Source organism: Lissotriton vulgaris, chromosome 1_1 (assembly GCF_964263255.1).
Source record: "Lissotriton vulgaris chromosome 1_1, aLisVul1.2, whole genome shotgun sequence".
In the NCBI taxonomy this organism is placed as follows: domain Eukaryota; kingdom Metazoa; phylum Chordata; class Amphibia; order Caudata; family Salamandridae; genus Lissotriton; species Lissotriton vulgaris.
Window position 1 is genome coordinate 1,782,193,425 of NC_141685.1, and position 23,115 is coordinate 1,782,216,539.

The following is a 23,115-nucleotide window of genomic DNA, read 5'->3' on the forward strand; positions in this document are numbered from 1 at the left end:
CGGCAGAATCTGTTCTCCTCCAACTGCATAGCAAGTACGTCCCTGCAACCGCAGATCCTCATACCATATGTTAAAATCGAAATACTTTTACGTTTGTGAATCTCTAAAATTGGGGCTATGGGTTTTTTACCTAGGGGGATAGCAAGTGAATAAGTAGTACCAACTGCATGTGTGAATCTTATTATTCTATTATTTAGGCAGGTATGCCATGTACAGCCTTCATCAAAATCCAAACCTAAATCCGGGAAGGAACTAACCCTTTCCAGCTTTTTACACTCTATATTCAGGCTACAGGACTAAGGGCTAGATGTAGGTAATTTTATTTTACCACTTCTTAAATACCGAATTTTACCGATTCAGTATTTAAGAAGTGGTAAAATAGAGGGGGGGGGGGATGTAGGTATTACAGAATCGGTAAATACCGAATCATTAAGATTGGGTATTTACCGATTCTGTAAATACCGATTCGGTAATGCCCATTGATTCCTATGGGCATTGAAGCCCATAGGAATCAATGGGCATTACCGAATCGGTATTTACCGATTCGGTAAATACCGATTCCAGCAAGGGTGCAGGGGGTGTCACTTTGACACCCTCTAGCACCCCAAATACAGGCATGTGTGCCATGTGGTACACAGACATGCCCTAAGGGCATGTCTGTATGTCACATGGCATAGGTGTGCATGCACACATGTGCATGCACACCTGGATTCGGTATTTTACCACCCAATTGGATTGGGTGGTAAAATACCGAATCTGAAAGGCCTTTGGGACTCAGAAGAGTCCCACCTACATCTGGAAGTTACCAAATCGGTAAAAATACCGATTCGGTAAATTTACCGATTCGGTAAATTTACTGAATCGGTAAAATTGGCCCCCTACATCCCAAAAACCCTAATACCGGTTGGTAACGGCCGAATTCGGCCGTTACCGACCGGTATTAGGGCTCCTACATCTGGCGCTAAGTATGTTTGGGGCCACAAATCAGGACTAAAGTTTTCTTGTAGTTTGGCTCCAACCCCAAGTCCTTCTTAAAGTTGGCGTAGCTGGAGATGAGTTTTTTTAGGTCAATCGCAGTCCTTGCCATAAGTACTGCGTCATCCGCATAAAGAAGTGCTGGCACAGCCTTTTTCTCAACATGTGGCACATCATCCCCAACCTTAACTATAGTTTTCTCCAAATCGTTTGTATAAAGGAGAAATAAGATTGCGGCCAGAACACATTCTTGGCGCACCCCGCACTTAATGCTAAACTGTTCGGAGCATTCACCATCATTACCATACCTCACTGAGGCAGAAAGATTGTGATGGACAAGCCTCAGAAAGGAGACCAGACCCGCGTCGACACCCATGTTTTCTAAAATGTCCCACAGCTTAGAGCGTGAGACATAGTCGAACGCGCTGGTCAAATCCATAAATGTTAGATGAGTGGAGGTGCCCTTCACATATTTATATTTAGCCAAGATGAGGTGCAGATTAAGGCACTGTTAGATCATACCAAGACCCTTCCTAAACCCGTACTAGTTAGGAACTAGGATATGGTTGGTATTTATCCAGTCTAGCAGGCGGTCTGACACCTCTCTCCCTATTACTTTGGCTGAGGAGTCCAGGAGAGAGATTGGTCGATAACATTTGGGATCGTGCACATCACCTTTTTTGAAAACAGACACTATCACAGATGTATGCCAAGATTTTGGAACACCCTCACTGCAAGCTGAATTAAATACAGCGGTAAGTACCGAGGACCAGAATGCTGAGTTTTCCTTAAACAAATCCACAGGAATTTCATCTGGGACCAGTGCCTTCTTACCTTTACTGTTGACAATTGCTTTCCAGACTTCCCCTTCATTAAAAATACGGTTTGGGCATGTAAAATACAACAGTGATGGGGCATCTTCTAAAGCAAAGTCAACGGAGTAAAGGCCAGCGTAATGAGTCACCCAAGACTCAGGAGGTATGTGGACAGTTACTTTGTCGGCTTGTAGGGCGGGAGATAGAACTGACCGTATAGCCTTCAAAAAGGCCTGGGGATTTTTTGTGAGACAGGAGCCAACTACTAAGTCCCACTTCTCCTCCTTCAATGCTAGCTTTTGTTCTTTTGTGGCAAGCTTATACATCTTCCTGCTTTCCCTGATCACAATCTGGTCTCTGGGATTTTGTTTTAGAGCAATGCGTAGAGTGTTATTAGCCTCTCTAAAAGCCTTGTCAAACCAGGAATGAGCATGATTACAGGACTGGGAAATGGGTTTAGAAAATAGATATTTAACTTTATCTAGCAGGGTTGCAAGTACTTGTAAAATGAGAGATGGCTCACATGGTATACAATTGCAACTAAACACCAGTTCAGAACTATCGGGATTAGCTATGACATAATACCATGTTCGCTGTGCGCCATACCACCCTACGCCCAGCATCTTTGGTGGATAGTGCCTGGGAGGATACAGGCTTGGGCTTCCTTTCCCTATAAGATAACACTATCTTGGCAGAGATAGGATTGTGATCACTATATGGCTGAATAAGAACCTCATGGTTCTTAATGAGGGAAAACATACTCCAGGTCGATAGTGCTTCCTGTGCCTCGTCCAGTAAAGGTGGGAATATAGTGGTCAGTCAATTTGGGCGCCTTATTTACCATACCTCTTTCTAATAAGCGGGTAGATAAAACCTGTACCCTTGTGTCGATCACATTGTGGTCCGTCTCGGAGGCGACTGGCTCAAAGGTGGTCGGGGAGAGAGGTAATGAGAGCCCCAGTTTGGCAGTAAAGTCCCACGCCACCAACAACTTAAAAGGACGAGCCGCTCGAGCCTCTCTCTCCGCAAGCATGTCAATCAGCCCAAAAGCCCCTGGAAATTACCTTTAGATGTAAAGTTATTATAATAAACATTTACCAGGTACAGCTTAAAAGTTTCTTTACAGGAAAGACAAAAAGCCTGTGCCTCCCCCTGCTCTTGTGATAACTGAGCAATCATGACAGTAATTCCCACTTTAAAACAGGCAGGCAAGCCCACCTTAGCTCTGCCTGATACAGAAGGAATAGTGGGCAGGCTAAAACACGTAAATCCATCAAATACAATATCCTTACACTCCTACGTTTCTTGCATAAAAACTATATCATAGGTCATAATAAAAAACCGCCATCCCTCTAGCCCGATCTTAGAGGCTATACCCGCTATATTCCAATTTAGGATTTTCAGACAGACGTTTTCTATATGACCTTTGTCATTGCCTAAAAGTATGCGTACCCCAGCGAGGGGGGAGACTTCAGGGAACTGGGGGGCAAATGATAAACAGTAGTTAAATTAGCAGAATCCACCAGGCTGGTCTCAATACAAGGATCTACCAATGGATAGTCGTGCAGTAGAATATTATCAGTTAATACAATGGAGCTGGGATTACAAGAAACTCTACCGATCTCCTCTAAGATTGACACCAAAAGTGCGGTATTAGGTTGGGTGGGGATGGTGTTTGGTAACAAGAACTGGGCTGGCGAGTGATCTGACCGCCTCCTGGAAGACTGGGTAGGCAGGCACCTCCCCAAACTGTCAGTCGATTTCTTCCAAGTCAGCCAGTGGGGCATATCTGTTGGACAGGTGGGGTGATAGCAAAGGGGGGGGGGGTCCAGATGGTACAGAGTCCCTGTTAAGAAAACTACCAGAGCTACCTGGTTCTCTCACCAAGTGCTGGAAAACGAACCAAGGGAGACTATCTTGATGGAACTATTTTTAACCATCCCCATTCTAGCTTTGTACAGTATTTCCTGGACTACCTTTGGCGAGCAGAGATTTACCACAATAACATCCCCATTTTTCCGCAAGCCCCTGCCCCCAATGTCTCTCACCCGCCTGCCCATCAAAATGTCTCTTGATATTTCCCAGTTACCATTAACGTTGTTATTCAGCCAATTGATAGATTTATTAAATAAACTTCTAGTAGTTTCCACGTTGGTTACTGTAAGCCTAGGCACGTTTGTCAATATGTCAACATATGGAGCCGATGCTGGCAGAAGGTCTATCACAAGAGGAATAGCCATGGCTGTTTGACATGCTGCCGGACATGTAGCAGGTAGAGATGTTGGCAAAATGTAAAGTGGAAGGGGAGCCCTCTTGCATTGGTCAGTGGAAGTAGCGATAACATCACATGCTGAATACTGGGTGTAAGTGGAAATTGAGGACCGGAGATCCATAGACATTGCCATATTGGATTACATTTTATGTAGTTGATCAAACATGGGGCGTAACTTGGAGTCCAGGAGATTACTTGTTCAGACCACCCCATGTATTCTCATTGGGCTCCTCCAGCCCCCCCGGATAAAACACCTTCTAGACCTTTGTTTTGCAGAGGAAGGTTTCTAGTTTTAACAGAGCTTCTTGATGTAGTGATTTTTAGCAATTTTCCACTTCCGCTTAGTTCTTGGCCACTTTCCCGTTCGGTGACACAGGGCTGCTTAGCACCATCAATAGTTAATGAGTCAGGCACCACCACCCCTCCACGCGCAGCCCCCACACTTGTAGGGCCTGCACCCTCCCTATTAGGCTGCGTCATAGAAGATGTTAAATACAATAGTACCTCAGATGGACTTATTACCCCAACAGCACACTGTATTGTTAAAGGCCCATTGAAACTCTGGTCAATAAGAGGATCAGTGGCCTCTTCAGTTGTCAGTAAAAGGCGGCGGACACCTAGAAGACAGCACAAGCAGAGTAACACCAGTCCACTCCGATGCACCCCGATGCACCACCTGCAACTGCCCATCGACAGATCTGGCCACCGGACGCCGACGGCCCCATCACAAGGGAGAGGCGGTCCCCAGGAGATGCCCACAAAAAAACTCCACGGACAGCCAGAAAGAAGCCACAGCATTGCGTCGTCCCCACAGCCCAGCCTCAGAAAGATGTGCTGCCTGAAACCCGGAACTTCAACCCGATCCAGCGCACCAGCGCAAAGGTCCAGCAGTCTTCCAGTTAGCTTCCTGGCAAGCCTGGCAGGCTGGGAAGCATGGCCAGCATGGTCAAGGAAAGCCCAACAGAATGACGGGCACATCCAAAGAGGATGCCACACCTGCTCAACAGGAGTAGCAATCAGCACACCAGCACACCACAACCCATTCTGTCGGGTGACAGAAAAAAGAGCAGGTGAAGTGCTGGGTGAGTTCTAGTTATGTACTCCCAGTGGGAGGGGGTGGGGTAAAGGTCCAAGAATTCCTCTGTTTCTTTTTTTCTGTCTGGGAGATAGCTATCTCTACCAGTAATGAATGGGACGAGGACCATGGGACCAGGAGTAATGAAGATAACCAGTAAGTAATAGGGCATTATCTTAGTCAATAATCCGTTTTCCATTATTTTTGCTTTCATAAATAGTACATACTAATTCAAGAAACTTCATAATATGGGCCACTATCTTTTGTTGAGGTTCACTTAGAGCAGTATAAAATTGCCTCATCAATAGATCTTATATCTCCTGTGTGGAAATTTGGTTTTATGTGCTTCTGCGTAAATCACACTGGCACAAACAAAATATATGCTGAATAGTCACATCACAGAAATTGCAAAATCAATAAAGAGAATTCTCCTTCGATGGTTCTATGCAAGAAGCATCACACTGTGCAAAAGGGAGATAATAAAGTCAGAATCGTAGAAAATAAGCTTTGCTTGTATATTTATATGAAAGTCCAGAAAGGTTGTCCTTGTAGAATATAATTTACAACAGTATAGCTGTTGTTTTTATATGCTAATGATTTATCAATTGCCAGTAAAACATAATTGGTTTTGATTTCCTGTTTTACTAATAGCTTCTGCTCAGATCCACACATTAGTACAAGCACAGGTAGAGTATGAAGGTTGTTGGCAGACAATATTTAGATATGATTTTCAGAAAGTTTCTGGCCAATTCCTCTTAAATCACAGATTTTAAAGTGTGCTTTTCTGCAGAGAAACAGTAAATCAAATAGTTTATTCGATTAATACATATAAATGCCCTTAGCGGTGTTAGGCACAATTCGAACCTTAAACGACACTGTGGAGGTGATGAGCTTAAATTCAGTAACCTCTGAATGTATATAATGAACAATATTTTAAATGTTCCCATTTATTGACCCTTCCAATGTATTTTGTTTTTGCTGCTGTTAAGGTAGTTTCTAGTGCCCACCCCCAGCATATGTTGTTGCTAATCTTTTAATAGCGCTGGTTGCATTGGAAGTTTTACTGACAAGTTGTTTGAGATGCAAGCTCTAGTTTAAATTCGTATCCACTACAAGGCCTAGGTATGTGGAATGATGAACGTGTTCAACACTTGTTATACACATTACCCAGTTACAATTAGGGCTGATGCATCCAAAACACATTATTTTAGATTTCTTTGAATGAATCTGGAGATTATTTTCGGACGTTTAAGCCTGTAAACAGTTGTCATTGTAGACCGATCTATGTGGTGGAAAGGATAACTAAATAGCCAGCGTATGCCAAGTAAGGTACTGGGACACTGGCTAACTTCCGTGGGCCTCCATCCTTTTATTTTAATCTGTCTGGTAGGTCGGCTAAATAAATAGAAAAAAGCAAGTGAGCTATAATACATCCTTGTTTCAATCGATTGTTCATTCTTATCTATAACATACTGTTGTCCTGTAGCAATGGCCCAAAAAGCTAATTTTGACCAAAGTTGTTGGCTCCCCACTTTCTCAAATGCCTTTCAATAGTCAATATAATATTTTTTTACTTATGGTACACATGCCATTTCAGCTAAAATATTGAAAGCAACAATTGAGCATTTATATCTAAGGGCCTTATTACGAGTTTGGCAGTCTTCCTTTAGGACTGCCTCCGCGGCGGTCCAAGGAAGACAGCTAAGCCAGTGGTTAACAAGGGTGGTGGTGTGGTAGCGGCGCTGTCATGGCGGCTGGAAAGTTTGGCGCATAGGAGAGCCTAAAAGGCACACTGCCACCGTGACAGTGCCTCCAGCACATCCATGCACAGTGTGGCATGCACTATGTTGTGCATGCCACACAGTACATACACGACTGTGCACTTTTGGGGGGGCACATCATGTGCCCCAGGCACTCACACCCTTAGGCAGATTTGTCCAGGAGCAGTGTGGGGAGGCCATTTACATGCCTTTCTGCCAAGCATTTCATGGCTGGGACCCCGCAATGAAGTGCTTGATGGAAAGGCAGGTCGTAATATGCTTGATGTTGCCGGCATTGGCACTTCCGCGAAACCCGCCTGCTTTCCCCACCACCTGGATCTTGAAATTGGCGGTAGTCTTGTTGAGATCTCACCTCCACCATCCTAATTGGGTGTGAGGCCCAACACAATGGCTCGGTCGGGCCGCAAACCATGGGTATGGCGTAAGTTATTATTTTATAAATGTTTTGCAAAAAGATTTGCATCTATTTCTAATAGTGCAATTAGAAGATAGCTGTTGAGGATATTTTTTGGTCCTCTTTATAAAGTGGCTCTACTATGGAGCCTTTCCGTCAGGGGAGTGTCTGTCCACTATGTATTGCGGAATTAAATACCGGAGTCAACAAATGAGTCAACTTTTCTGTATCACCTTCTACTGGGGCCTGCCAAAAGCATAATATTACTATCCCTGATTAACATTATTGTGTTTTATTGCATGATGTAGTAGTGACTTGACAGACAATTGCATTCTACATTATTTTGTCGAGTTTTATCATTTGCATACAGATCTAATAAAAAATCCTTGCCCACCCATATTTATGTAAGCCTTATATAGTCAACTAGGGACAAAAATCTGCCCATACTTTTGGATGGTGTAGATGACTGTAGCTCTGTCCAGGCAGTTACTTGGTTGTTTTGTATGACCTGGCATTCTCATTTTTAAATTGGCATTTAATTGTTTAATACTTATGTCCCTTATTAGTGCTAGTAACTGTCTTACGTTTTTCTCAATTTTTTTCAGTAGTTGAATGGCAGTAGAACCTTGTCTTTGAAGATTAGGATGAAGAATTTTAGGATTATCCACCGATGACAAGGAGTTGAATGTATTATCAAGCTGCCAGGTACAGGTACTTGTCTTCAGAGGTGTATGAGAGACCTACCGGATCCTATGTTTTTTTTTTTTAAAGACAGATTCTTGTTCCCAATTGTTTGTTACTCAAGAGTGAAGAGTACAGTTACATATTATTCTGTTTTTTATTTTATAGTAATTTCCTAAGAATTAAATAATTTGACATTTTATAGCCCCTGGATTCTCCAATTTAGAGTAATATGCCAGGGCTAGTGATCACTTTAATCTCTGTTTATTATTTTAAAATCCATTACTTTATCAAAGCCTGCTACATGAATGGTGTAATCAATATTTGATTTCCTCCTTATGGCATTAAATAATAATAATATTAATAATAAACACGTTTGTAAAGCGCATGGTTACACTAGCTAGTGTGTCCCCGCGCTGCAGCAGATTAGACTATGTTCAGGCAGTGAAGTGAAGAAAGGGAGAAATTAGACGTGAGGGCTTAAAGATGGAAAGAGTCAGGTCTTTAGTTTTTTCCGAAATATTGTGTCTGAAGACTCCAGCCGGAGCCCCGGGGGAATTTATTCCAGTGTTTGGCCGCTAGAAAACGGAAGGAGCGGCCACCCATCCTTGCTCTTCTGATGTTCGTAATGCTAACCTGCCCTGTCCCACTTGATCTCAATTGGCGTATCAGAGAGTAGGGGGTGAGTAGGTCATGCCGATAGCTGGGCCCTTTCCTCTGAAGAATGCGGTGGCTAACACACAGGGCTTTAAAAAGAATTCATTCCCTTACCGGAAGCCAGTGAAGGGAAGCAAGGGCCTTGTTAGAGGCAGCTCTCCTGGGTAACATTAGAAAGAGACGAGCCGCTGCATTCTGAATGCATTGGAGTCTTTGCACACATTTGATATTTGCTCCCAAATAGAGGGTGCTCCCATCATCCAAGCTTGACGTCACCCGAGCGTGGACTATAGTTTTCCTCACTGTAAAAGGAAGTTCATCAAGGGTCTTTCGCAGTCCTCGCAGTACCCCAAAACATTTTCCTCCCACTAGCCTGGTGTGGTTCTCGAAGGATAGTTTGGTGTCCAACCACATCCCTAGGTCCTTAACCTATTCACTGGGGGAGGGGGTCAGTCCCATGGTCTGAGGCCACCATGATGAGGACCATATCGAGGGCGCTTTGCCTATCACCAGTACTTCTGTTTTGTCGCCATTAAGTTTTAGGCAGTTGTCAGCCATCCAGGACGCCAGTTCTTGTAGGCATGTCGAGAAATTGCTGGCTGCCTTATCGTGAGCTTGTGTTAGAGACACCACCAGTTGTGTGTCATCAGCATAAGACACTACACTGATGCCAAATGTTCTGATAATCTCTTCCAGGGGGGTGATATAGAGATTAAAAAAGGTGGGGCTAAGTGTGAAGGCGGAGCCCTGTGGGACCCCTTGTTCCAGCTTGATACTTTTGAGGTAGTAAGGTTCTTGAGACACCTGAAAACGGCAGTCATGTAGGAAGGACGCTGGCCATTTCATGGCTCGTCCAGCCAGACTTTCTTTCCTAAGGCGCTGAAGTAGTGTTTAATGGGCTACAGTGTCGAATGCGGCACTGAGGTTTAAAAGGACTAAGGCAACAGTCTGTCCTTCATCTACGAGTTTGCGGATGATTTCTGTTGATAGGAGCAGTGCAGGATTCAGTAGAGTAGGTTGCAGGAAAACCTGATTGAGTGGGGTGAAGTAAGCTGTGTTTACTGATATGAGCTGTCAATTGGGTATTGACCACCTTTTCTGCTAGTTTGGCAAAGTAAGGCAGCAGTGAGATAGGACGCAAATTCTCCAGGTGACTGATACTAACATTCGGCTTCTTTTTTTAAGAGGAGGACGATCGTCTCCTTCCATCTTTTTGGGACTGTTCCTGAGGTAAAAGTTCGAGGAGGTGTGTGATGTAAGACTCTAGTACCTCTAGGCTCTCTCTCAGCACCTTAGGGGTGGCAGGGTCTCTGGGTGAACCCGACTTGATGCTTAAGGCTACATCTTTGAGAATGTCACATGAGGGGACAGCAAAATCACAGAGATATTCTGCCTCTGCTATGTTGGGTGTCCCATCACTGTCCGGGCACCCGTTAAGTGCTACCTCAGGGAAGGTAGAGTAAATCTTTCCTACCTTCTCCGCAAAGAAGTCTGCCACCAAATTGCAGGAATCCACTGAGTTGATGTTAGGAGCTGTGGACCATGCTTTAAAGATAGTGAAGAGTTCCTTCGAGGAATTCTCTGCTGTCCCGATCCTATCACTATAGTAGGTGGCCCGGGTTTTCCTAATGAGAGAGTGATAATGTTTAAGACTGGATTTGTATTCAGTTTTCCTATGAGATGAGAAGTCTCTCCTCCATGCTCTTTCAAGGTGCTTACAGGCTGATTTAGCTGCTCTGAAATGTGCATTGTTCAGGGCAGTTGTTATCATGGCTACCATTCAGATGTCAGAAACCTTGATTGAAGTGTGTTGTAGTAAACATTTTACTAGAACAGTTAGATCTCGCTCCTTTATGAATTGTTTCCGGGATTGAATGGGAACAGTCTTCTACGTTTTCCATGATTTTTGTCTTTAGTAGCTTATAACAGATTGATGGTAAAGTACCTTGTAATTAACAATGGGAGTTTTTAATTTATTCATTTAAAGTTTCAACTTGATCTATCATTGAAAGATTTGTTGTTCTACCTCTAGAGTGTGAGGTGGAATGTATATATTTTCAAGGTTACATTATGTTAACAGTATTGTTGGAGTTACTATTTTTTCATAAAGACCATCATTGTCTTTGGTTTTTACCTTATCATTAGTTGGTTCTTTTAAAGTGTTTTTTATGACTATCAGAATGTCTCTATTATTTAGTCTCTTTTCCTGAGATAATAGGACAGTCGTCATTCAAAATAAATAATGATGCCTGTCCTGATGGTTCTTTTTCTCAATTATTTGGTTATCAGATGAGGAAAATGTAAATTACTCTGGCTTTAATTCTGGAATTTCAAGTTATACTTGTTACCTAAAATTCCTGAAATTGCTCCATTTTACGATTTCATGAAATTATATACATTGTAAAAATTTACTGTGACTGCACACAAACAACATAATGTGAGTGGCTATTTTGTTGTGGTGCTTTGTTTAAATGCAATATTGTACCAAAAATTCATGTGAGAATACATTTCACACTAAAATATAGGGCAAATAGATATTTGAATTTTGTGTAAATTCTCAGAATTTTTGCATATTTCCACAAAAGCAAATTATGCAAATTTAACACACACATATTTCTCCATTTGTTGTCATCTGTAGACTGCTTCTTTACAACATCAAATTGTGTTGTATTAGGATCACTGAATTGCCACTAGTTTATGTGGGAAACTTTGTAATACATCAATAAAGTTATCATCTAGAGACAATTGTTGAGCTATTAAGACATAAGTTTCTCCAAAATTGGCTAATTTGGGATTTTTCTTGTAAGATTCCTTAAGAGCCTGTGCATTTAAAGATATTTCTGTTAATAAGTGTGGAGTAGTGTGGCTCACTGGTTGGAGGCGGCAGACCCAGAAGCAGAGGTCGGCCCGGGACCAGGGTTCAATTCCCGACGTGGCAGGGTGTTGGGCCAATGTCAGCGGGCTCGATAAATCTCGCCTCGGTGTCACTTTAACCATGGGTTCCACTCAGCAACTCTGGGCAATAGCTTGCTTAATCTCCACAAACGGCCCCATCAACGCCGGGGATGCTTGGCTTCACTTTGGGGGTGCCCAGCAGGGACCATCTCACAGGGAAAGCCAGGACGGGTTCCCCAGCGTTATACAGTGCCAGGAAAACTACGGGTAGCAGTGCACTTTACAAGCTCAAATACATTTACATAAAGGTAGGCCATTGAGAAAGATTATCGAAGTGGTGAATCTTATCTCTTAATAAAGTGCTACTTATCAAACCCATTGCTGCTTTAACTGAAATTGTACAAGGAGCATCTGCGTCATTCAAAGTTGTAGGAGCTTCTTTTGGAGAGGTGTTTGGACAAAATATAGAATTTTTTATATTGTGTGTTAGACCTGACATCATTGGTGAGAGAGCGCAAACTGAACAAAATGTATGAGTGCACCAGAGTTGCAAGTAGTACGCACAATTCATAAAGAGAAATGCTATGAGTGCTGAAAATATATTCATATATACCTTGAAATGTGTAGTTAATTTAGAGATTTCACATAGAAGTGGAACTAATGCAAACATGTGGGAAAATGTATACTTTTATTAGAAGTGATTAATCAGGATCCATGTTATGTAGCTGCTAATAGAAGAAATCACGCTGTAAGGCATAGAAGGGAACGGGCCTTATGGCTAGACCAGAAGGGTTCAGAAACGAAGATTGCTTTTCATATACATGGATTGCACTAATGTTACACTGATTTGTTTATTCATTAGATTTATATTCCATAGATGTGTTTTCTTATTATGCTAAGAGAAAGAAGCTAACATGTTATTTTAGTTAACTTGCGAAAGGGTTGTAGGCCTGAAATGATGAAAGGATTTTTTTGATTTGCACGTACTGGTACAGGCTGAACTGTGTCAGGGGAAAATGTTGCAAGCTTCTGTTAGAAGTCTATGAGAATGAAGATTCAGCTACGGATGTCTGTCTGCAAATGTGAGGGAGATCCAATTAATAATTGGATGAATAGAGTTTTGTTCATAGATTGGTGCAGACACGGAGGAGGGTTCAGGAATGTTTTAGGGGGTATCGGCGGGCCGGAGAAGAGTCTGAGAAGCAAGGTCAACGCTAACGCACGAGGCCCAAGAGAAGAACATCATGGAAAAAGCCAGAAGAGACACCACGTGAGGGGCGTCTCACAAGGGGCGTCTCAAATGTTGTTGTGATTTGTATTAGGGTCAGCACCCCGGGGTGGAGTTAGAGCAGATGCCTGAGGACCCTTTAGAGAGCGGATGGGTAGGCAGAGAGGGGTCATGACTGGCGATCATAGGTTTTCATCTAGAGACTAAGTGTGGGTGATCTCCTTAGGGAGCCATTCACAGCTGACACCTTTGGTAGGTTGGGATTCTGTTAAGTAGGGATACCATCCAGAGCAGGGTAGGGACAGCCTAACCTGAACCTTTCACTCCTGCTGTAAATGACGGAGAGATCACAATACGTGTCTATGCTTGCAGCCCTTTTGATTTTAGAATTGGTACTCGTAGTGTTCTTTGCTCGCTTAAGGGCCTTTCGAGAGCACATGTATGTAGTGGTGCCTGTATATCTTTTGAATTTCATTCTGAGATGCCTGTACTTGCAGTTAACCTTAACCTTGTAATAAATCTTTAAAAGCTAGAAGTAGTTTGTGGTTTTTCCGAGCGAGTCCATTATTGATTGAGTTAACCTGGTATTGGATGCACTTTCTCTCCTCAAAGACAGGCAATAAAGGTTCAGTTGACCAGAACGGGGTTTAGATCTAGAGTGATAAGATAGAGATCTACAATCTCGCCCTCGCAGTTGGTAGCTATAGAGGATGGTTGCCTTCTTGAGGAAGGTGATCTAGGCCAGGTTAGATTACCCCAAGGCCCCTAGAGATCGATGATCGGAAGAACCGCCCGCCGAAGAAGGTCCGGATGACGTGAGACAGAAAAGCAGCAGTATCGGTCGAGAGTGAGTATAAAGGGTCATGCGTGTTCGATTGCGGTGTTTTTGTGTTGTATCTATGTTGTAATGTCTGGCCGAGATGAATGCCTGTAGAGTGACTGTGGAACAGGTTGTGAGCGCGCGCAACCGGTGAAAATCTTAAGTTCAAGGAGAGCTTAAGTGGTTCGGGTGTATCGGACATCCAGAGTAATTGTCAACTAGTGTGAAGGGGGTCATGAGGTACCATTGATCGCCCGCAGGACCGTGATAGGGGGAACGTAAGTGTGAGTGCGTGAGTAACGGATGCTGGTCGGAAGTTACTGTGTGTAAGCAACCTATCAGAGAGACGGATGACATTTCGTCAGTTGGGGTGACAATTACAGATAGACTGTGGACGTACAGTCAAGGAAAGTGACGGCTTGGTCGGAAGTAGTCATTTTTCAGTGTATGAATGGGACGCATGTGTGACCGGGAGACGAGCTGAGAAAGGAGGGGTGCTGCTGCGAAGCGGAGGCGAGTGACGTCAGAAAGTGCCGCGCTGGGATTGGCCGGCCAGAGCAAGACCGCGCTGTGATAGGCCAGTTAGCAAAGCCGCGCTTGGATTGGTGGATTGTCATCAGGAAGTAAACAGCATAGCGAGGTCGGAAATTGTACGTTTAATCATGAAATGTTTTAAATGGTTAAGAGCGGCGTTTAAAAGAGAGAGACGAAGATCTTATGATGTGGAAGAAGCCCCGCCGGAGGGTACACCAGCTTATTATATGGCAGCAAATGTTGGGCTACACACGATAATGTGGATTTCAGAGTGGAGTAAGATTACAGAAGGAAATGAGGAACTAACGTTCCCAAAGTACGGGACGTTCAGATTAGAGGTGCTACACCGATTAAAAGCAGTCATGACCTCAATGAGACCTATGCCTAGACCGACCCAGTTTGAAGCTCTCAATGCATGGATCAGGGCAGCGCACGAGAGGAACCTGAATAGACGACAAGAAAGGGTGAAACGATCGGTAAGAGCAGTGCAAGATGCCAAATGGGATGCGGATGCTAAAAGATGGAGAGTGAATAACTTAGAAGTAAATAAACTGTACCCAGTATTAGAGGTGGCAGGAAACAAGAGCCCATTCGAGGAAGATGAAGAGAGCGAGACAGAAGATAGCCTGATAAATAGGTTATTGACAGATGGCCACCCCCATATAACAATGAGACAGGAAATGTCGAGTCATGCAAAGAAGGGGGGGCCTGGAAAAGGGGAGTATGGACCGCTTCCCACTACAGATTGGGATCCCACTGCAAGCAAAGAATTGCTTCAATCTAGTCCGGTGCAGAAGGTAGTCGGAAGATTTGTGGTACAAAGGGTGCCAGAAACGGAGTGTGCCACCTCCTACGCACTGCCAGATGCCCTGCAAGTACCTGTTACCATAGGTCCTATAGTATCGATCTATGACCCAGGGAGAGAAAAAGGGGAGGAACAGGTACGACTGGACAGGGAGAGAGCAGAAATGACAAGGAGGATTGATACATTCAATTCACCAAGTCAGTTGACGAGACCGAGAGATTGGAGCACCCCAGTTCAAACAGCAGTAGATCCAATAGGGGATCCGGGGGGCCCGAGATGGCCGGAGGATCTGAGGGGATCAGGACGGAAATCCTTCCAGGAGCTAAGTGAGTACATGAGGAAATGGGATGAGGCAGTGGAGGCTCACAAGAGCATCATAGCAGCGGAAGCTGGAAGGGAAAGCCAGGATAGCAGGACCCGGACTCACTGTGGGGCTGACAAAAGCAGTCCAGAGTGGGACGGGAAGGGTCAGGACAGTAGAGGAGACACTTGTCCTACCAGGGGAAGAGGGAGACCAGACCTGGAAAACAGGAGCCCCGAGTGTGGGGGGGTGTCTCGCCCAATTCACAGCGAAGGGGATAGGAGAACGCAGGAGTACAGGAACAGTTTTAAGTGCACCCACTATGTGTCTGACAATAGTGGGCAGAACGAGAGTTGCGAGAGGTCTCGCCATAACCCCTGTGACTTCGGACAGGAACGCAGTCCTGGGGAGATGGGGAGCCGAGAAGGAACCTACCGTATCTTGAGTGACACTAGGCAACGGGAAGATAGCGACAGAAGAGAGAACAGCAGAGAATCCTATCAGGGAGCAAGAGAGGACAGAGGGAATGAGATTGGGGGAAACAGGCCCGTGTTTCATCACCTTCCAAGGCAGGATGGCCGAGCATGGGACTTAGAGAGATGGGAACAAGGGAGGACACTCCTTAACTCCCCTGAGCCCAAGCGTAGGACTCGGAGTTGGGATGGTAGAGAGACCAGTGAACCCCCTAAGAAAGAGATATTGCGAGCCGAGATAAAAGCCAAGAGACTCGATGTCGCCAGCCTAAAATCAGATCTGGATGACATGGTGGAGGGTACCTTGCCTCTAGAGAGAATGGAGATGTATGAACAGGATGAGATACTGTTCATGGCAAAGGACATCACTCGGAAAGCGAGAGCGGCACATGAGAAATTAGTCGAACTAGCAGGAAAATATATGGTAGACCTGTCAAGGACCAAAGCATTACAGGGTAACCATAGGCTCCATTATTCCGATCAGGACCTAGATGAGCGAAGAACAATAGGATTAAAAACACACATAAGGGAACTGATCACAGGAATAAGGACATGGAGAGCGCTTGATAAATGGGAAGAAAGGTGGTCCAAGAAAGGGACCGTCAGGAGAAGCATGCTTGGGATGACCCCGGAGGGAGGACTGCAGAGAGTAGAGGCATACCCTTTGCGTGAGGTTGCAAACGGGAATTATGTGCATGTGCCATGGAGTAGAGGAGACTTAGCAGCTTTTACCAACTCCTTCCCTAAATTGAGGGAGAACCCAGTCGAGTGGTATAAACAGGTGGAGAGGTTCATGAAAATCTCCAAGGTACTGTGGATAGGTCTGAATACACTGTTTGATATAGTGGTACCAGGAGACCTGTGGACCGCATGTAAGGTTAGTGCCGAGTGGCCAACAGTAGAATCAGAGAGAGATGCACGGACCAATGGGCCGTCCGAGACAGTAATGGTAAAATACGAGAGAGTGATAACTTGGCTGAAAGACAAGGTGCCCATGCAAGACATAGATTGGGTCAAAATAGATCGAACTAGGCAAGAACCCAAGGAGACGGTTCATGAATATTATGAGAGATTGCTGAAGGCGTTCAAACAATATAGCGGGTTGGACGTAATGGACCCGAAAGACATAGGGCAGTTTGTGTCTAAGTTTGTCTTAGGGTTGAGACCGGATATTAGTTTAATGATTCAGCAACACTTGATTAGTTGGCAAAATAAACCTTTGGATGAAATTCTGAGATATGCTAGGTACTGTTGTGATGAGATAGACTCAAAGGCAAAGAAGCTAAAGGAAAAACTGATGGTGGTGCAGATGCAGTCAGCTGGCAAGGGTGGACAACAGCAACAGCAGCAGGGGACAGGGACTGGGGGTAAGAAACAGTATGGTCAGAACAAGGGCAATGAGGAGAACTCCACCTTCAGACCTAGGGTGGACATTGCGGCATTGAAAAAGACGACCCGGTGCCATCAGTGTAACGAGGTGGGGCATTGGAAACGCGAGTGTCCCTACAACATTGAAATTGGAGAACAAGAGGTAGAGGAGGAAGAGATTCAAAGAACTCCAGGAAAAGGGGTAACGCCGTACCAAGGGAAGGTGGTCAAAGGGGGGACCCCAGCTCCGCGAGCTCAGTTCCCTCAACCACCCAGAATAGGGACAACGGGAAAGACCTATAGACAGATGCCTCTGTTTGTAGGAGGAGAGGAGTGCTATTACGTTGATCCCTTAACCGGACAGAGAGTAGAGAGAGAAGACTGTACCCTCGGGGCAGCCTTAGATGTGGATCAAAGGGGACCCTATGTTGAGGCAGAAGTGACAGGGTGCCCCACGACATTCTTAGTGGACACAGGAGCCACCAGATCCACGATAAGATCAGCTGCAGTTCCAGGCCTGCCTATGTCTGGAGAGACTATTCAAGTGGTGGGGGTCGCAAACAGGAGAATAACGAGCTCATTGACGGAACCGGTACAGGTGAAAATAGGGAAGTACAGCGATGAGCATCAGTTTGTGGTTTGCGACTCTAGTCCTGTATGTTTATTGGGAAGAGACCTATTGTGTAAGTTAAATTGTACCATATATTGCACCCCGCAGGGAGTGGAGGTATTAACCAATGATGATGACGCTGACTTCAAAGTCGCAAATTCAAGAATATGTGTGGAGCTGTATCCCACTTTGACAGTGGATGAGCTCCCCTGGGATCTAAGGGAGACAGTGGCACCAGAAGTGTGGGATTTCACTGGGGAAGAGATTGGACTAGTCAAAGGAGTAGACCCAGTGAAAATAATAGTGAAACCACATGCTGAGTTTCCAAGAACACCCCAATATAAATTGACTCCAGAAACGATTGCAGGTATAAAACCCGTGATCGAGTCCATGATTAAGCAGGGAATACTGAAAGAGATCGTGGGTAGTCCGTGTAACTCCCCGATCATGGGTTTGCAGAAACCCAACGGAAAATTCAGGATAGTGCAGGATCTTCGAAAGATTAATAACATAGTTGTCTCATGTTGTCCAGTGGTACCGAATCCATCAGTGATATTGTTTCAGATACCGTTCCAAGCCGAATGGTTCACTGTGATAGATCTTTGCCAGGCTTTCTTTTCGATCCCTCTGGACGAGGAGAGCCATTTTCTTTTCGCATTTAAGCTGGAAGGTCGCGTCCTAACATGGTGTCGTATTCCTCAGGGGTATACAGAAAGCCCATCGATCTTTAACCAGCTGTTGAAGAAAAATCTTGAAAGTCTAGTGCTGCCCCAGAAGTCAGTTCTGGTCCAGTACATAGACGACCTGCTTGTGGCGTCAGAAACGGAAGAGGCTTGCAGGGAAGACTCCATCGCTTTGCTAAATCACTTAGCTGCAAACGGGCACAAGGTGTCCCCGGGAAAATTGCAGTACTGCCTGACAGAGGTGCAGTACTTGGGGCACAGAATAGAGAAGGGGAAACGGAAGGTCTCCCCAGACAGAATAGAGGCGATCATGAAGATGAATGCGCCCAAAACTCAGAGAGAGGTCAGGATGTTCCTAGGGATGGTGGGGTATTGCCGACAGTGGAAAGCGAACTTTTCACTGAAAGCAAAACCCTTGCAAAAACTGACGCACAAGGAGGTGAGTGATCCGGTACCATGGGACAAAGACTGTTTGATGGCGTTCCTGCAGCTGAGAGAGGACCTGTGTCGTGCTCCTGCTCTGGGAATGCCTGATTACGATAAAATATTCTTGCTCTACTGCTGTGAAAGAGAGGGTTGTGCTTTGTCTGTCTTGGTCCAAATCCATGGGAATGCCCGTAGACCAGTTGCCTACTTTTCGGCTACATTAGACCCAGTAGCCGCAGCGTTGCCCGGATGTCTCAAATCCGTTGCTGCAACAAGTGTCAGTATCGAGCTTTGTGAGAACATCGTCATGGGACACCCGTTAGAGGTGTACGTGCCGCATTCTGTTGAATTGTTAATGACCAGGACCAAAACACAGCATCTGACCAATAGCAGGCTCACGCGATATGAGCAAGTCATTCTTGCTGCAGAGAACGTGACTCTCAAGAGATGCTCTGTTTTGAACCCTGCCACCTTGATGCCACTCCCAGGTGACATTGATGATGATGTATGTACAGACCATGATTGCCTTGATGTGACTGAACTATGCACCAAACCGAGACCCGACATCGTGGATGAGCCACTGACTGACCCTGATGAAATATTCTTTGTCGATGGCTCATGTGTAAGAGACGAAGTTGGGCAGTTGAGAGCAGCTTATGCTGTTTGTACAATTACTGGAGTTGTGGAAGCCGGATGCCTGGAAGGAGTACACTCCGCTCAGGTAGCTGAAATTATTGCCTTGACGCGTGCCTGTTTGGCAAGCAACCAAATTCGAGTCACCATATACACCGACAGCCAATATGGTTTCGGGGTAGTTCATGATTACGGGCAATTGTGGTCTCAAAGAGGTTACATGACTTCTTCAGGCTCTCCCATTCGTAATGGAGAGTTTGTACGTTTACTGTTAGAAGCTTTGCAATGTCCAGCAGGTATTGCAGTTGTAAAATGTACCGCCCACACCAGAAATATGGACTTCGTGTCACAAGGCAATAGATATGCCGACGAAGTCGCGAGATATTGCGCAGAACAAGGGTACTCTTTCACGGAGGTGGAAGTGGGCGGAATAAATGTAAGAACTGAATTAGCTATGATATTGGAAACTGTAGACACTTGGGATGAGTTAAAATGCATGCAAGAGAATGCACCCGATTTTGAAAAACAAACCTGGAGGACAGCAGGATGTGTGATAGGTGAAGCCCATTTCTGGGTTTCAGCAGATGGAAGAGCAGTGTTGCCCAATGAGATGGTGAGCCCAATGGCCAGGCAGATACATGGTCCAGTACATTTAGGGAGAGACGCTATGTTGAGAGTATTCAGACAAACCTGGTACAATCCTAAGTTCAGAGTAGCAGCAGAAGCCGTGTGCCAGCGTTGTGTGACCTGTCAGCAGTTGAATGTAGGAAAAAGAACACCAGTTACATTGAGTCACATAGGGAGGTCTGGAGGTCCATTCAAAAGGATGCAGATAGATTTTATTGAAATGCCAAGGTGCAACCGCCTTCGTTATGTCCTGGTGGTTGTTTGCATATTTTCCAGATGGGTCGAGGCATACCCTACACGCAGGTGTGACACCCTCACAGTAGCCAAGTTATTGCTTAGGGAGCTCATACCACGGTTTGGGGTACCGGCCTCTTTGGAATCAGATAGGGGAACCCATTTCAATAGTGAGCTTGTGAAGATGATTTGTGCGGCTCTGATCATAGACCAGAAATTGCATTGTAGTTACAGACCCGAAGCTTCAGGAATTGTGGAGCAGATAAACAGCACCATCAAAAATCGGATTGCCAAAATGTGTTCATCAACGTCCCTGAGTTGGCCTGATGCTCTGCCATTGGTCCTTATGAGTATCCGTAGTACCCCAGACAGAAGAACGGGACTGTCACCGCACGAGGTGTTAATGGGGAGGGCAATGAGATTGCCATCAGTACCAACTGCTGCACTGTTAAACATCACAGATGATATGATCCTGGACTATTGTAAGGGGCTGTCTGACGCCATTCATTCTGTGTCCCTTCAGGTGCAGGCTGCCGAGGTTCCATCGTGCCAAGACCTGTGCCATGACCTGTACCCTGGAGATTGGGTGCTTGTGAAGAAACACGTAAGGAGAAGCTGCCTAGATGTTCGTTGGCGTGGACCCTACCAGATCATCCTGATCACGAACACCGCAGTGAAGGTGGGAGGCCTGCCCAATTGGATCCACGCGTCTCATACGCGGAGGGTTCCAGCACCTCTGGAAGAAACAGCTCCTCTCTCGGATGGAAGTCCAGCTGTGGACCGAGAAGCCATAGAGGGGGCTAGCCAAGCTGTAGAGGTGCAAGAAGAAGCAGGGAACGAGTCTGACCAAGCTGAGGACGGTCAGTACAACAGCGAAACGGACGACGCTACAGAAGGAGGAAGTAGCTGGGAGTACGAATCAGATACCGACCAGTCTGAAAGAGAGCGTGAACAGACCAGAAGGAGAAGGAGCAGAAGGGTACGTGGAGAAGCCAGTTGGCCACAAAGAAGGAGTTCTAGCCTGAGGTCAACTCCAGAGAGAACCCTTGCTCCAATATCGGAGCATTCAGACCCGGAGGAAGGTGCGCAGGGCGCTGAAGCACCAGATCTAAGAAGGTCAAGAAGAGTACGTGTGCCCAGCAGAAGATACGCCACTCCTGAGTGGACATATCTGGCGACAAATGTCTTTGGAGCGGGAGACAGGGAGGATACGAGCGGTGGTGGTGTCCAGCTCTGAGCCCATCATCACTGTGGAAGTACAGCTGTTAGTGCCCGGAGTCGAAGCAGAAGGGTCACTAACGTTCACACTCCCCAACCCTCCCCGCCTGAGCAAGTTAAAGCACATGTTTTTCACCGAATTGCAATTCCCTGACTTTGGAACCAAGATAACAAGCCATGAAGAGCACACTCTTCGCCTGGAAATATTGAACTATGCTATTCAAGCCACAGGCTCGAAACTCATTGTAGATGCTTAAAGACTTTTGTAAATAAGCAAGAAAAAGAAGATTACCTAGCGCCTAGGAAGCAGAGAATATTAGGGACCTTCCTACAAGTTGACGGAGAAGGGCTAGGGTTGTCTGTGTTCAAACTTTAAAGGACTTTGCAAAGGGGATTGCCAGCTTCCAATTCTATGGTTCTAAAGACTGAATGATCAAGAGAGACTGTAAAGGGACAAGGAAGAAAAGAATTTTGAAATTGAAACAGAGAGAGGGAATCATACTGTCTGAAGAGATGGAGGCCGGTAGTCCAACTCGTAGAGCTAAATGTATAATAGGCACACTAATAGTAGGAGTGATACTTTTAATAGCTTTAGTAGTTACTGTATCATATATAAAGGGACATGAGAGTGAGGCAAGGGCATCAGACGAGAAGTCTGTAGTGACACCAAAACCCACTGTTGCTGGTAAGAAAGGGGAAAACATACAGGAGAAAGCGTTATTAGCAGCAGAAGCCCGCAGGTTACACATGGATGAGTCCCAAGGTGACTATAGGTCAAATGCTTATGCCAAACTTTTGTATGAATATGTGGATGCCATGGATGTCAAGGACTGCTACGTCTGCATGCAACTGCCGGCGTCTGTGGATGAAGGCATTAGATATCATCACCTCCCGTTGACATATGGCATTACATGTAGCTTATTGCTTAGCATATTTTATGGGAGAGATAGTTTTGAATACTATTTCTCTAATTATGACTCAGTGTTACCAGAAGTCCCAAATTACAAGCAAATGAATAAATGGGTCTACTGGAAGAGTGAAGACAGATTGGCCAAGTTCTTCATTCCTTGGGATACCTTAGATACTTCACATGCCCGCAGAAATAACCTGACATGCAAGGTGTCAGAAGTCGAAAAGAAGTTTATAGTGCAGGTGGATGATCGGTATAGAAGGCAAAAGATTTTGAAGAAATCAGGACAATGGAAAACAGATTGGACCGAGGAAGAGAAGGCACACAAGAGAAAGGGTAGTAGTGGTCCAATAGCTTTGGATAAGACACAGAGAGGGAAGTTATGTCTTCACAGAAGCAAAACGTATTACGAAAATGTATTCGTAGGAGAAGTCAGTTGTGAACATGCTTTCAATTTAGAATATTACACAAAGGATTTCTTGAAAGGAATGCAAGTGATTCCAAATGTATATTTTGTATGTGGAAGAAATGCCTACGTGAGACTACCTGATAACTGGTATGGATCATGTTACTTGGCAATTGTCTTTCCCAAAATATACCATGCTCAAGACTTAGAGATCATCGAGGGCAAGGCCTCGAAGAGAGGGAGAAGAGACGTGGGAGATGCAGAATTAGTTGGAGATGTATTTGGAGCTGCATT

At 45.1% G+C, this 23,115-nt stretch overlaps 1 protein-coding gene across 2 annotated transcripts in view; it reads left to right on the forward strand.

Moving 5' to 3' along the window:
- TAFA2 (TAFA chemokine like family member 2) overlaps positions 1-23,115 on the forward strand; it is a 1,199,141-nt gene that overhangs the window by 622,321 nt on the left and 553,705 nt on the right. Inside the window, exon 4 of one of the 2 annotated variants that reach the window (XM_086919106.1) lies at positions 7,918-8,017. The exons of the other annotated variant lie outside the window; for it this stretch is intronic. Coding sequence (XP_086775232.1) covers positions 7,998-8,017 — 20 coding nt within the window. The 5' untranslated portion in view covers positions 7,918-7,997. The remainder of the gene's footprint in view (positions 1-7,917; positions 8,018-23,115) is intronic. 2 annotated transcript variants of the gene reach the window in all.